The sequence below is a fragment of the Psammomys obesus genome, unplaced genomic scaffold (genome assembly GCF_907164565.1).
Source record: "Psammomys obesus unplaced genomic scaffold, mPsaObe1.curated_primary_1811, whole genome shotgun sequence".
NCBI classification, from domain to species: domain Eukaryota; kingdom Metazoa; phylum Chordata; class Mammalia; order Rodentia; family Muridae; genus Psammomys; species Psammomys obesus.
In genome coordinates, this window is record NW_026585685.1 from 4,080,283 (window position 1) to 4,096,518 (window position 16,236).

Here is a 16,236-nt window from a genome sequence, read left to right on the forward strand (position 1 = left end):
CAATGGCCATACTATTTGAATTAGCAATTCTATTCAGAAGAATCCAGTTTGATGTTGCACTCCTTTAATCCTGGCACTGGAGAGGCAGAGGCAGTTGAATCTCCATGAGTTTGAGGCCATAAAGCAAGTCCAGGACAGCCGGGGCTCTGTTACTCAGAAAGCCAAAAAAAAAAAAAAAAAACAAAAAACAAAAAACAAAAAACAAAAAACAAAAAAACAAAAAAAAAAACTGTTCAGAAGAAATAGAGATGTGTAAAGTATGACTACAGTACTTATCATAGCATTGGTTTAAATAAAAAAAACAGAAACTACTTTATTGCTTAGCAATAAATACCCAATGCATTATAATACATTCATGTAGTACTCAAAATCTACTTAGTGTCTGAATTAAGATATATCTTACTAATTATAAGAGTTAGGGATGTCTGAAAGCCTGGTTTGGTGGCACATGCCTGGAATCCCAGATCTTGGGGAGGTAATTTGAGGCCAGCCTGGTCTACAAGGTGAGTTCAGGAGAGCCAAGGCTACAAAGAGAACCCCATTCTCGGGGTTGGGGGGTTTTGGGGGTGGGTAGTGGGTGTGGGGTGGGGAACCAAAACCAAAACCAAACAAAAAAACGTTAGGGATGTTTGAAAGCACTTCGTAAATTAGAAGTTTCTGCTTAAACACTGTTGTATTTGTTATTGGAGTACCAATGTGCTTCTCAGTGATCTTGGAAATACAGGAAGGCTGACAGATAATTAGATGCAGAACTTCTATCTATTCTCATTCATTTGATATTTGGGATTGTCAGATTCAGTGACAGAGCATCTGGACGTTGTTCTTTGCAGTGACACACTTCCTCCCAAAGGCCACACCTCCTAATCCTTTCAAGCAGTTAGTTCCCAGGCCACCAACCAGCTTAAATGAGCCTATGAGGGCCATTCTTAGTCAAACCACCACACCTCTTATTTCATCCTCTGCTCCTTTCCTGGTTGAAGCCATTCCAACCACACTGACTCCAGGTTGTTCCTCTACTGAACCAAGAATCTCTATTTGCCTCAGGCCCTTTGTATTTGCTACCTGTTCCTCTATCTGAGATACTCTTGTGCAAGCCAGGTGTCTTCACCTTATCCACAGAGCCCTTGCTCAATAAGCACTAAACCTTTCCACCCTCCTTAGTTTAACTCCTTAGCATCCATGTTCATCCACTAAATTGTCAGCTTCTTGAAGGCAGACAGCCTCTTTGTTCCAGCCTTGCAGAAACCCCAGTTTTTGTATCTAACACAGTAGAGATCAGCAGAAATTTTGAAGGAATTAATGAAAAACGTTTTTTTTTTTTTTTTTTTTTTTTTTTTCTGTGAATTTAAGGACTCACTCAAATAAACTTTCTGTAATACTATCTACTGTCCAGATCGGACTTCTGGCACTGACGTTAAAACAGCTGTTGCTAATACATACATTTCTCCTCCCTCATCTCTTTTCAGAGGCAAAGTGTCCCCACCAAGCCTAAGCAGGCCTTTAACTCAACCAGTCTTCCTGCAGGTGGGCACTATATCATGTGACTTGGACTGGACTCGCAGCACTGGGGAAGTGGAGGTCAGACGGCGGCCTGAGGTAGAGGCCCGATCTCAGAAAAATAAAGCAAAACCCTTCCGGACAGCTTCTAAAACCGAGCTTGTGAGGACAGTGAGCTAGCTCACCCAGGGACGCCGGGTGAGACTCTCAGGACCTAAGATGGGTCAGAAACGTGGTCTCCCAAACTGGCACATCAGCCGCAGGGACGTTTCGACGTTCATCTGCTTTCCAACTTCCTGATTCTGTTCTGGGGTGTGGCCCTGGCATCTCTGTTTAGGAAAGGCTCCTTCCATTGGCTTTCAGGTAGGTAGCAACGCCGGAGAATCACCTTAAGAAGCTAAAAATAGCTGGTAGGAGACTTCTTTCTCACCGGGGAGCCTATTTCTGGAGACCTCTGGGGGGGGGGGGGGCGGGGGGGGGGGGGCGCTCCGCGCAGCCGCTCTCCGGAGCCCCAGCCCTCCAGAGACCGCGGTCCAGCCACACCGAGCGAGCACCCGGGCGGCCCCGACCTCCTGGTCCGTACCAGGGGGCCCTCCAGCCCGCGCGCGCGGCAGGTGAAGCCTCCGCGAGGCGCGCCCGTCGCTGGGGACGGCGTCGCCGAGGGGACGCTCGCTGTCCCTCCCTTCTCCCCCACGCCCCACCGCCATGTGGGCGCTAGCAGCCAGTTCCACGCCGTAGGGACCCAGCTCCACCAGCTTCAGGCTTTAACAAAAAAAAATAAAGAAAGAAAGAAGGAAAAAAAACAACCTCCTTCCGAGCTACAGAGCCCCGGCTCTACCGCACCGCACCACACCGAGGCCGGGCCTCGCGGACCGCTCCGCGTGCGCGCGCCGCCGGAGTTCCCGCCTCCCCCCGGAGGGGACGTCGGCGTGTGCGTGCGCGTGCGTGCGCGCGCCCCGGCCTCCCGCCGCGCGACGCGAGGGCGGGGGCGCCGCGTGCGCGCGCGCTCCCGCGGGTTCGCTCGCTCGCTCGCTCGCTGCCTCGCTCGCTCTCGGCGGCCGCTCTCGCTGTGGCTGCGGCTGAGGCTGGGGGCGGCGGCGGCGGCGCGAGCGGCGGGCGGCGCGGGGCGGTCCGGCGGGTTCAAAGAGGAAAACATGGCGGAAAACAAAGGCGGCGGCGAGGCGGAGAGCGGCGGCGGGGGCAGCGGCAGCGCGCCGGTAACCGCCGGGGCCGCCGGGCCCGCGGCGCAGGAGGCGGAGCCGCCTCTCGCCGCGGTGCTGGTGGAGGAGGAGGAGGAGGAAGGCGGCCGGGCTGGCGCGGAGGGCGGTGCGGCTGGGCCCGACGACGGGGGGGTGGCCGCGGCCTCCTCGGGCTCGGCCCCGGCCGCCTCCGTCCCCGCGGCCTCCGTGGGCTCCGCGATCCCCGGGGGCGCGACCTCGGCGCCGGCCCCGGCTGCGGCTTCGGCCCCGGCCCCGGGTCCGTCTTCGGGGCCGCCTCTCGGGCCGCCGGGCTCGCTCCTGGACACCTGCGCGGTGTGTCAGCAGAGCTTGCAGAGCCGGCGTGAGGCGGAGCCCAAGCTGCTCCCCTGCCTGCACTCCTTCTGCCTGCGCTGCCTGCCGGAGCCGGAGCGCCAGCTCAGCGTGCCCATCCCCGGGGGCAGCAACGGCGACGTCCAGCAAGGTGAGCAGCCGGGCCGCGCCCGGGAGGGTCTGGTGACGCGGGTGGGGGTGTCCGCGAGGCTGCGCGGAGCGGGCAGTGTTGAGAGGTCTCAGAGGCGAGAGCCCCGGCGCCGGGGACGGTTACCAGAGAAGCTTGCATCTTCGGAGGTGCGGGGAGGGAGGAGGGAGGGGTGCCGGCTGCGAGGGGCTGGGGGAGGGGATGCTGCGAGGGAGGTTTGAGGCGCTTCTGCAGAGGGTGGCCTAACGGAGACCGAAGAGGGGTCTGCAAAACCCGCCCCGAGAGGTGCTTCTGGGTGGAAGGGCCTGGTCCGAGAGAGTGTGGTCCGATACGGGTTGGGATGGATTGCATCGGATTGGGGAATTGGCCTGTTGTCAGGAGAAAGAACTACCTACCGATTAAATGGTAGTAAAAGACATTGGAGATCTTGGGGTGAAAGAAGGCCCCTGGTGACATTGCAGGTAGGAGCTTGGTAAGTGATAGGAGTTGTGAGAGGCATGCATGGTTAGGGGAAATCCTTGGATTTGAGGATGAAGAAACGAACTTCGGAGGGAACAGAGTGTTCGGGAGAGTTTGTCTTACTACGCTATTTCATTTGTTCTGCTTCAATAGGCTCAAGTGTTCAGGGCACGGTGCTAGGACTGAATAAAATACTCAGGAGGTCGTTCAGTCGAATGGGGGAATCCTGGGTAACCTTGCAGCAGTAGACGTGGGTACCATGGTTGTGGCATAATGGAGGGAAGGTCTGGGAAGCTTCCTGCTAAAGGAAGTCCTGGAGCATGGTTCTTGATGAGTGATCCTCCTCTCCGTGGGGTGGATGATGTCCCCGGCACAACTCTTAAGTGACTGGTGGAAGTTCGGTTCTGTTAATGGGCCAAGTAGTTAGGCGTTCGTCCTTCACTTTCTGAAATTGTTAGCTTTGGACGTGTTTTGGATTTGAGATACTGTTTTGGAATTTTCCTTTTTCCTAGAAAGATCTCTTCTGTAGTACTCTAGTAGGGTCTAGATTAACATGTTCTTAAGAAACAGTGTTCTATGTAGAAATTAAATAATATATGAATGAGGTAGAGAACATCCTATAAGTTTTTTGAGTTAGGTTTTGTGACAAGCTTGCTAAAAGGCTTAAAATTTCAAAGTGTTTGAATTAATTTTGGAACTACAGGGAAAGGATTGTGGACTGTGCTAAAGGGTTGGTTGGAATTTATCCTGTAGACCTTCGTGAAGGGTCTCTTTTATCCTAGGCTGGCCTCAAATTCTATGTAGTGTCTAGGATGACCTTGAACTTCTGATCCTGGGGCTTCTGCCTAAGTTCAGGTATTACAGCCATCTGTGCACCACTACTCCTGGTTGTATACAGTGCTGGGTGATGGAATCAGGGGCAGGGGGTGGGGATTCATGTGTGCTAGGTAAGCACTTAGCCAATTGAACTAGCTCAACTCCTGAAGAGTTGTGTATCAAGAGGGGAAAAAAAAAATCAGATTTGTGATCCAGAAAAATGACTCAGGGCACTTGGAGGGATGAGGCTAGAGGCAAGGTTTCAGGTGGGGACCCCAGTTAGGAGAACCTTGGTAATGATCTAGGCAAGAACTTTTTTGGAATGAGTAGTACACACTGATACCAGATATTAAATAAAGGCACATTTGGTATCAGGGTAGGTATTGCTTCGTGAGAAATGCTGAATTTGGGCTTTTCCCTAGAATTTGGACTGATGAATTATTTAATAGCTTTATTTTTCCTCATTTGTAGAATAGAGACAGAGATACATACACTGTAGGGTTGGAAAAATAAAGAGAGAGAAAATGTAAAGCAACTACTACATGGTAGTTACTCACAGAATGACAACCAGTTTATTGTAGAGGAATTTTAATCCGGCGACATGGCTACTCTGGCAAGGGATCATATCCAAAGACCTAGGTCTGAAATACAGACCTGAAGTACAGACACAACCTTAGCATATAGTCTTTCTGGCTGGAATAAAGACATGGCACACCTCTAATCCCTCTGCCTGGAATACAGACATGCTTTTGTACAAAGCTTTAATCCCAAACAATGATGTCTAGTAGAGGGACAGACAAAGTGACAAATCAGAGAAAAATTGGACAGAATGAGGCAGAGATAGGCTATACCCAAATCTCAGGAGAACAGACAGGAAAGAGAAGCTACTTAAGAGCAGTGCAGAGGGTAGACAGTAGTAGAGTACAGTACAGGAACACAGTAGATAGAGTTCATGCAGTCAGTACAGTGCAGTTTGGTGCAGCTTGATTGAGTTCGGTGGAGGCGTTTGGTGCCGTTTGGTTTATGGAGTTCAGAGGCAGTTTTCCCAAGCAGAGAAATACAGGGAGAAGTGGAGAGAAGCCAATTTGAAAACATTTTAGACCTAAGTTAGCAGATGGAGACTGGAAGCTGTAGCCTTTAAAGTCCAAGCTTGCAGAAGATTAAATTGAATGGGGCTAGACTCTTCCAGGCCTCAGCCTAGGGATATTTAGATAGAAACACTCCGGGCTCAGCCCAAGCCATAGATCAGTAAAGCTTGGGTTCAGCTCTCATCTAATCCTCTCATCAAAGGAAATAAAAACAACATTTACAGTTTATTACCAGTAACTCAGTGTAAGTAACTATAGAAATGGAGGCGGAGGAGAATAGTGAGATTGGTGTAAAGGAGATCACCATTGCTAGATGAATTTTAGGTTTCTGTTTGGTGGGTTGTACCTCTATTTAAGTAAATTTCAGGCACACAGTTAGGTATTGGTGATGCAAGGAGGATATGATGATTTCATTTTTGAAATCTTCCTGGAACATACAGGCAAGAATGTTAAGAATAAGTTTCCTTTTTTTGTTGGTTTGTTTTTAGAGACTGCTTCTCACTCTGGCTGTCCTGGAACTCACTCTGTAGACTAGGCTGTCCTTGAACTCAGAGATCTGCCTATCTTTCTCTCCTCTTTCGTGCTGAGATTAAAGGTGTGAACCACCACATCCCAGACAAGAATATAGTTCTGAGCTGGATGTGGTGGCATATGCCTATAATTCCATCAATTAGGCTGAGGTTTGAGGAATGCTTTTGAGCTCAGGCCAGCCTGGTTTACATACTGAGTTCATAAAGAAACTCTCTACATGATGACAATAACACCAAATAAATTGAAAATTAAGTTTTGGTTGACAGAGATACTAAGTGATAATAAGTGTAAAGAGCATAACTGCTTATGGCCCTGAAGAGCACAGTGAGTAAGACACTTGAGATTCAGTATTGTGAAAGCCTGTGTTGAGGATGCAGTAAGTGGGAACCAAAGATGCAAATGATCTGATTAGCTGAGGGATTAATGTTACAAAGTTGGCTCTGTGAAATTTTGTGACGGAGAAAGAATCTGTTAATTCCCTCAGTTATCTTCCCTTATGTTTTTGAACGAAAATAAGTGGAAAGGAGTGAACACAGTTAAGTCTTTTTTTTTTTTTTTTTTTCCTGGACAAGGTTTCTCTGTGTAGCCCTGGCTCTCCTGGACTTGCTTTGTAGACTGGGCTGGCCTTCAATGCCTCCTTCTGACATGATCACAGGTGTGTGCCACTGTGCCTGGCTAAACACAGTCATTTCTAGATAGTGCTGCTTTCTAAGTAATGTTACTTCTGAAGAGTAGCCAAAACAATTTGAGTATGGAATCAGACATAATTTTAGCCAGGCAGTCTAGAAAATATTTTGTCAATAGTAATTTGTGTATGTACCCTTTGCATTTCATAGCAGAGTTAAAATCTAATTTTTATTTGTTCATCTCTATTTCCAATTAGAATAGTATAAAATATTTGTTTAATAAATGGCTTTTGAACAAATAAGAATCATCTAGAGCATGGTTCTCAACCTCCTTAATGTTGTGACTCTTTAGTACAGTTCTTCATGCTGTACCATAAAATTACTTTTGTTGCTACTTGATAAGTATAATTTTGCTACTGTTGTGAATTGTAACATAAATATTTTTGGAGACAGAGGTTTGCCATAGGGGTTGTGACCCCCAGGTTGAAAAGCACTGATCTAGAGGAACTAAGGAGATGGCTCAGTGGTTAAGAGCACTGTGCCTTTTTGTATTTTTCAAGGCAGGGAAGTTGAATCCAGGGCCTTAAGCATTTGAGGCAAGCTCTCTACTACTGAGTTATACTTCCATCTCTTGTCTCTGTACTTTTATTGTTGTTTTTGAAATGGTCTCATGTAGTCCAGGCTGGCCTCAAACTTGCTGTGTAACTGAGGATAGTCTTGAACTCCCTGATCTCCCAAAAGCTAGAATTACAGGCATGTGCCACCAGACTGTACATATACTTTTAACATCTCCTCCTGAGATTCTGGTGCAGACAATATTCACCATATTTTGAAGAATGTGGATTTAAATTTTAAGAAATTAAAATTTTATCTTAGAAAGGTTTTGTCTGGATGTGTCTGTGCACCATGTGCATGCAGTGTCCACGTGGGTCAGAAGAGGCTGGAGCCCTGGAAATGGGCTAGGGTGGACGCTGGTTCTAGCTTGGTTCTCTGCAAGAGCAGCAAGTGCTCTCAACTGTTGAGCCATCTCTCCAGCCTCTGGATTTAAGTATTTTGAGGAACAAGTCTAATTTACTGTGAGAGCTTTGGAAAATCAAAACTAGTTCATATTTGTTGAATCTCAGTAGTGAGCCATTAAAAGTGCTTTTGTGATTTAAAAAATGTTTGGTGCCTTGTCAGGTTGTGTCAGAAAAACTTTCAGTAGTATGTTATGGAGTAGCAGTAGAAATACAAATTTTATTGTTGCATCTGAACAAAATTTCAGATAAACTTTTTCTTTTTTTAAATTTATTTTTTTATTCACTTTACATCCTGGTTGTAGCCCCATTCTTCCTCCTCTCTCATTCCCATCCTCCCTCCCTTTCCCTCAGATAAACTTTTAAAGAGGAGACCTGTTTGGGTACATTTGTGATAGCACAGTGATGTGGCTGAAGAAGTGAATCCAGAGTAAGTTACATTGGGTTTTGCTGTAACTATGTAACACTTAGGAAAGGTTAAGTGTTAGGCAGCCAGTCTAGGTCTTCTGCAATCTGAGGAGGTTGAGTTTTTGTAAAATTCTAAGATTCTATTGTTGTATACTGACCTGTTTTATCAATATAAATTTATATTCAGAGATAGAGCGAGAAGGAGGGAGGGGGCGTGTGGGAGGGTCAGGCAGGCAGAGACAGACATAGACATACTGACTTTCTCTTCATCCCTGGCTGGCGCTCAGCTCTTAGGTCTGGGTTTAATGTTCTTAGAGTTTGTGGGGAATGATAAAAGAATTAACATAAAATGATTTAAAGCCAGATTTAGTGGTCTGTGCCAGTAATCCCGTTGCTCAAGTAGGAATGATGTCCTGTCTCAACTTTAAAATTATTGTGTTGATTTCTTCTATTTACTGTGCAAAGTCTTAAATAGTAAGTGGAAGGGAAATTCTGAACATCTTTTGCAGAGTAACCCTCTGTAGTGTTTTTGACTGTTCACCATAGTTGGTTGAGCTGCTCTAAAGTCTTGTGTGGGGTTGACCCCTGGGGTTTATGTCCCAAGAAGTAAGTAAGTATGTATGTATGTATGTTTGTATGTATGTATACACACACACACATACACACACACACACACACACACACACACACACACACACACTGGCGATTCTAGATTCTGTGTGGCTTACCTTACCTATTTGGGCACTGATTTATTATTATTGCTATTTTAACAGATTTTTACTTTATTTTTAATTATGTGTATTTATCTATGTGTAGGTATGTGCATTCAAGTGCAGGTGACTGAAAAGGCCAGAGACCTTGGATTTCCTGGAGATCTAAGATAAGGCAGTTGTGAGCTGCCTGATGTGGGTGTGGGTAATTGTGTGGGTCCTCTGGAAGAAGAATATGTCCTAATAATAGCAGAGTCAACCTCCCTTTAACCTTTTTCTTAATTCTAGTCTTTTGAGACAGTGTCTTATATAGCTGGGTCTTGAACTCATATATAGTTGAGCATAACCTTGAACATCTGATCTTCTTGCCTCTATATCCTGAGCACTGAGATTACAGGCATGTACTCCTGGGCTATGTGGTGCTGATGATTGAATTTAGGGCTTCATGCATGTTAGGCAAAAATTCTACCAACCTATAATTTCAGCCCTGTTTTTCCAGGTAGGGTCTTCTATGTCCAGACTGTCCTTGAACCCTGGGCTCTGGGCTCAAGTAATTGATCTACCTGGTTCAGTTTCTTGAGAAATTGGGACCTTAGGCTAGGGACTGCCTTGACTGGCTAAACAGCAGTTCTTATGGGGTCGTCTACAGAATGGGAGTGCTGTTATCTCTGAGACCCTTTCAGTGGTTTGCAGGGATAAAGCCTTTTGTTTTTTTATAACGACACTGCTACATTATTTGCGTGATGACACAGTGATGGTAATAGAGCAGTAACGGGTAAAACTGCTGGCCTCGTAGCATAAAATGGTGGCTTCATGCTACCCAGCCTAAGTCATTTTATCCTTACTGCCACTTAGTTGTGAGTGCTGAGTTGAGTTACTTTTTTTTTTTTAATGGAAAATAATATTTTAATTGAAAGTGACTGACAGACGATGTTTTCAGTCATGGGTGTTTGGCAGCCATTATCTCAAGAATAAATGAATTGAGCCTGTCACTTCTATGAAAACAAATTGCAGTATATGTTTGCCAAGGATAAAAATTGAGCTTCTAGATGAAAATTAGAATTTTGGGAAAAGGCTATCTGTTGCTATGATCCTGATAGTTTTTCAGTATTTAAATCCTTTTCTGGTGAGATTTGTATAGTGTTTGCGTGTGCATGTATTTTTATAAAAAAAGATTTACTTATTTATTATGTATACAATGTTCTGTCATCGTGTCTGCCTGCACCCCAGAAGAGGGCACTAGATCTCATAATATAGACGGTTGGGATCGCCATGTGGTTGCTGGGAATTAAACTCAGGACCTCTGAAGAGCAGCCAGCGCTCACTCTTAATCTCTGAGCCATCTCTCCAGGCTGTGTATATTTATATTGGATAATAAAATGTTAGCATTTGGAAGAGCTATACAACTCAGTATATTACCCAACTGACTGATATGTAATGCTGTGATATGCTTAGGAAAGAGAGTCAAAGCACAGTAGGCAAGAAATACATAGACTTAATATGAGAGAGAAGTAGGAGTCCACATTACTATGGGCACTTAAATAATACCTTTAAAGTTTTTGTTTTACCAAGGGATTGTCATTTTTTTTTCTACATTACCTGGAAATACTACTAAATGTGTTTTCCTTTTCTTTTTATCTTGTCTCTTTCCTTCCTTACTTCCATTTTTTTCCCCTTCCTTTTCTGGTTTTTAGAGATAGGATTTCTCTGTTTTGCCTTAGCTGTGCTGGAACTCACTCTATAGACCAGGATGGCCTTGAATTCATACAGATCTAACTGCTTCTGCCTCCCACGGACTGGGATTAAAGGCGTGGCTCCTTTTTCTTAAGTATAGTTATATGAGGTCAGCTTTTTATGTTCTTCAAAGGAAAAAATTAAAGACAGACTAAATGAGCATGGCTTGGTGGTGTGTTTCTGTAGTCCTTTCTACCTGAGAACCTGAGAGAGGAGGATTGCCTGTGTCTACAAGGTCAGGGCCAGTTTGCTTTCAACCTAGTGGAACTTTGGCCAGACAACTCAGGTCAAATGCAGAAGTGTATTATCAGGCCAGTGTCTACTAAAGCAGACAATGAAGGGATTGAAAGTAATGTAGCACAGTGCCATTCTTAACTATGTGTATATGTGTTTCGGTGGTAGATACTGACTCCATGGTCTGGGACATTCCGTGCATGTGATTTACCACCGAGTTATCTGTTTCTCTCTAAATTTGAAAAACTATTTGTGGTAAATTTCTTTTTTTTTCCTTTCTTTCTTTCTTTTTTTTTTTTTTTTGTTTTGTTATGTGTGTATGGGCACACATATGTGCAAATATATGTTCACATGTGGGTGCTTGCCTGTGGAAGCCTGACGTTTATGTTGGGTGTCTTCCTTGAATACTCCACATTACTGAGGCAGGGTTTTCTTCCTGAACCTGGAGATTGCCACTTCCAGCCAGTCTTCTGGTGCTTCCCCTGTTTCTGACACTCAAGTGTTGAGATTACTGTCAGCGATCAGACATTTCCTACTTTTTTTTTTTTTTTTTTAAATAAGTGTCTCATTGACTCTCCTGGATCTTTCTATGTAGACCAGGCTGCCTTGAACTCAGGATCTGCTTGTCTGTCTCTGCTGTCTGCCCTCTCCCTTTTCCCTCTGCCTCACAAGTGCTTGGATTAAAGGTGTAAGCTACCGTGCTGAGCATTGGTTTTTTTGAAATGTGGGTTCTGGGGATTTGAACTCTAGTCCTCATGCCTGTACAGTAAAACATTTTATCCATTGAGCATCTCCCCATTCCCTAAAATACTAAAACATGAAGATTAAAAAAAGAATAAGTATTTAAAAATTTTTAATAGTGAATATATAAATAGCTATAACATAGGCAGAAGTGCTATGAGTTCTTTAACTAGAATGTAAGGATTCTGAAACCAAAATAAGACCTGGTTCCTTCCTTAGGACAATAAGAAAATGATAATTTACAGTCATTGGGACAGTGAGAAGGATAGGAAGCATAATATTTCATTTAAAGTCTTTAGATTAGATGTATTCATCAATGAGCCCCTAACAGAATGTAAAAATGAGTTTTTCTTACCTTAAGTTGGCCTTTTCATAAATAGCTCACCATTGACCTACTTATTTGGTTTTCTTTATAGTTATATTTTCATCACTGTATTTTCCTAGTGCCACGTTTAGAGATCAAGCTCAGGGTGATGGTTAACTTAACTTCTGTCTCTTCTGTGAGTCACAAACTGTTCCTCTGTCCCTAGTCATTAGACCCAAGGGACAGTGGGAAAAAACTGCAAGAATGAATGAACACAGATTCATCCTTTGTGGAGAAATACTTAAAGTCTGTGGTTTAGTGACAAAAAACCATGCACAACATGGTACTAATGAACACTCTCCCGCCCCATGTTTACCATATGTTGGGCATCAGACCCAGGACCTTTATGTGATATGTTAGACAGATGCTCTACTGCTGAGCATAGCTCCAGTAGTACTTTTTGAGTGCATATATATGATTTATCTTCCTTCTATCTATGAATTGGCCGTATGTTTTCTACTTTTTTCAGGGTACTTTGTTTTTGCAAGAATTCTCAATGGATTCCGTACATTACTTTTTGTTGAATATGTGAATTGAAGGGTTTTTTGTGTGTTTTTTTTGTTGTTTGTTTATTTTTGGTTTTGTTTTTGTTTTTCAAGACAGTTTCTTTGTGTAAAATTCTGTCCAAAATTCTTTTAAAAACAGTTCCATTAACAAAACAGTAATTATAAGTGGTTTTACTAGACTACTTCATTTAAAAATTTTTGTCAATAAAATTATAGAACTTAGTTTTCTGTATTTTTCAAGTTCCTCTCATTTTTTGATACTGTCTCAAAGCCTGAAACATTTGCTGTGCCTTCTGATACTGTGTCCCTATATTTGGATTTGGTGAAAATTATTAGGTAACAGTTACAAGTCAAGTTTTAAGAAGTATGTGGGAAATCTGGTATGTTATGCAGGATTTGAAAGAGATCACCTAGATTTTTATTTGGAACATTACAAATGACTGCTAGAATAAAATTTTTGGAGTACTTTGGCTTCTTACCCACTTGTGATCTATCAATAGAATGCTAATAACCCAAACTGTACAACATGTTTTTTAGAAACAACCTCATATAATAAGTGCTAGTGTGCAGAGTGAATGTCATTGAAAACATGTACCCATCTTTTAGAAGTTTTTTAAAAAACATTTATTATTTATAGTGTTCTGCCTGCATGTGTGCCTACACACCAGAAGGGGGCACCAGATCTCACTATAGATGGTTGTGAGCCACCATCTCGATGCTGGAAATTGAACCTTTGGAAGAGTAGCCAGCGCTCTTAACCTCTGAGCCATCTCTCCAGCCCCACATTTACCCATTTTTATGTGAAAAACAGTTGATATGAGGGTAGGGTGCTTAGAATAATGTCACTGTGTTTGTACTTGTAAGTCTGAAGAATCAAAAGTAATAAAACACTGCAGTTCAGTGTTCTCCGTATAGTTTTATTCTCAACATTACCTTCATGTATTGTGAAGCATTTTATAGAGGGTATATATAATAAACCTTGAACATATTGAGCCTTGCTGAGGTGACTTAACACTCAAATTAATTAAAAAATGGTGTAAGGTATTTTCTAACAGTAAGGCAAATACTCATTGAAATATTCAGAAGTAGAGAGTAATTATGGCTGAAACCTGCTGCTTTTGCCCACTTGGAGGTGATCTCTTTCTCTTAAATGCATTTTATATATCGTTGATTTTGCTCCTTATCCTTTCAGTTGCAACTCAGGCTGTTCTTAACATCTGTGCAACTTTTTTCTTGTTTGTCCTTCACTTAATATCATATGCTTTTGGGTTAGATTTTTCTGAATTAATAATGACAGGACAATTTAGCTCTAGATAGTGAATTATTTGAATACTTTTCTTGAATTCATTTAGACCACTTAGTTATAAAATTGCTTATCCATAATCCTAGCAGTTGGGATTTGGAATTTAAAGCCAGCTTGGATTACATCTAGAAAGATCTCTGTCAAAAACAAAACAAAGAAACAGTCCCAATGTAAAACATTTTCATGATATCGTCTTTGCTTACAAAGATCTCCTCAAAGGGTAATGTCATTTCTCTCATGCTAAGAACCAAACCCAGGGCCATCCCTTCCTGTTCATCCATTCGCTCTTTAAAAAAAGCCCCTCACCTTTTTTTATTTTATATATAAACAAACAAGGCCACTGAGGTAGATTGATAAAATCATACTCAAATTAGTGTATGAGATGTAGGGAGCAATGAGGAAATCGAGCCTGAAGTTGAGAAGAAGGTGTTGGACCCATGGATTGATGTTGCAGACAGTTGTGAGCTACTGTGTGGGTGATGGGGATTGAATCCAGCTGGATTAACAGCTAGGTATCACCTCATTTTGGGCTACAATTATGGCCAGCCTGTGTCAGCCTGCCAGCCTCCCAATTAATGACTTGAAGACCTTTTATTAATTATGAAAGCTTGGCCTTAAATTTAGTTATTTCCAACTAACTTGTATAACTTGAATTAACCCATTTATACTAACTTGTGTTTTGTCACTGGCAGCTGTTTCTTCCTCTGCTACTGGCTGGGGAAATCCCCCATGCCTTATTCTTTCCCAGCATTCCTATCTCTGCCAGGAAGCCCCGCCTATCTTCTTCTGTCTTGCTATAAGCCAATCACCAATCAGAAGGTGAGGGAGAAAAATGTTTACAAAACATTGAGGCAGGTGATGCCTCATAAAAATAACAATTCCCAAAGGCCAGCCTGCTCTTAACTCTCTGCCAGGGCAGAAATCAGCGTTTGAATATGCAGACAGCCTTTATACAGCGCAGATTATCCCAGCAGCTTCCTAACCTAGACATCTCAAGCTCCTCATTTTGACGCTCTAACTTTGAAGTTTAAGTTCTTTAAGTACTTAAGTAAACTTTCCCTTATTAGAGTTTTCAGTAGCTGTATTGTAATACATTGATGTTACTTGTGTGAGTGTGTTTTATGTGTTTGTTCATGTTTGTCTGCAGTATGCCTAGAACCAGAGGTTGAAGTCAGATCTTCTAAGTTAGTTTCTAGACTTTGTTTTTCTGAGAAAGGGTTTCTTACTGAACCAGATTGAGCTAGACTGGCTTCCAGCAAACTTCAGAGACTTTCCATCTTTGCCTCTCCAGTGTGTACTGGGATTACAGTATGTACCACAGTGTCCAGCCCATCTTTCTTATCTGGGTGCTGGGAATTGAACTTAGATTCTTCAGCTAGGTCATAAGCACTTTACCCAATGAGCCTTCTTCCCAGTACTGTATAATATGTTATTAACAAGCATCATTATAATCATCAGTATTTTGTAGTACAAGAAACAAATGCAAACATGTTTTCAAATTAATATTTGAATCTTGTAGTATTTGGAAAATGATTGGAATGCAACAACGTAAGTGGTGTTTAGGTTTCAAAATTCACATACCTTTTAATTATGGTATAAGGTGTCTTCAGAATAACACTGAATCTTACTGGTGAGTATGTAGTAGTGTAGAATATTCAAGACAGTGTAACCGTGGCTGTCCTGGACTCACTTTGTAGACCAGGCTGTTCTTGAATTCACAGAGATCTACCTGCCTCTGCCTCCCCGAGGGCTGAGATTTACAGGTGTTCACCACCATGCCTGGCTAGAATATCAAAGAGAGATTGTGTGTGTGTGTGTGTGTGTGTGTTTGTGTGTGTGTGTTTGTTCGTTCAGCTGGCAGGCAGTTTGTGCGAATCTGTTCTCTTTCCTCCACTGGGTTCTGGGTACTGAACTCAGGTCATCAGACTTGATAAGAGTTTTTTTTTTTTTTTTTTTGGTCTGCCAAGGCCTATCTTGACCCTAGATATTAATTTTCATTTCCCTAAGAACTAGTAACGTTTAGCATTATTTTGTGTGCTGTCTCCCTCATCTCTCCCTCTTGTTTGCAATACTGGGAATTGAACTTGGTCTTATCTTTTCTACCATTGAGCTATATATACTTCCTCACTCCAGTGTGCTCACATTTTTCTTGGTGGGTTTTCTGTTTTATTTTTTTTCCCCCAGTGCTTCTGTTTATAATTTTTTCTCGGTATATAGCCTGGTTTCTGATTTGCCTTACACTTGTGCTTTCATTGTTTTGTTTTATTTTTGTTTTTTTAGGTTTTGATTTTGAGACAGGGTTTTTCTGTTATAGCTTTGGCTCTTTGGAACTTGCTCTGTAGATCAGGCTAGCCTTGAATTCACAGATACCTGCCTGCCTTTGCCTCTCTGAGTGCTGGGATTACACCGTGCCCAGCTTATACTTGTGTTTTATAATTAAAATTATTTTTTTGCATTTTGTGTCTATATGATAAGGGAGGTGACACTCTTTTTAACAAAATCTCAAACATTTGATTTTACTGATAA

The 16,236-nt window shown here is 42.9% G+C and overlaps 1 protein-coding gene across 2 annotated transcripts in view; it reads left to right on the forward strand.

Annotated features, from left to right (window-relative positions):
• The first annotated feature begins 2,589 nt into the window (after positions 1–2,589).
• Positions 2,590–16,236, forward strand: part of Trim33 (tripartite motif containing 33) — a 94,351-nt gene continuing 80,704 nt past the window's right edge. For both annotated transcript variants that reach the window (XM_055628631.1, XM_055628638.1), the window contains exon 1: positions 2,590–3,177. In XM_055628631.1, coding sequence (XP_055484606.1) covers positions 2,652–3,177 — 526 coding nt within the window. In that variant the 5' untranslated portion in view covers positions 2,590–2,651. The remainder of the gene's footprint in view (positions 3,178–16,236) is intronic.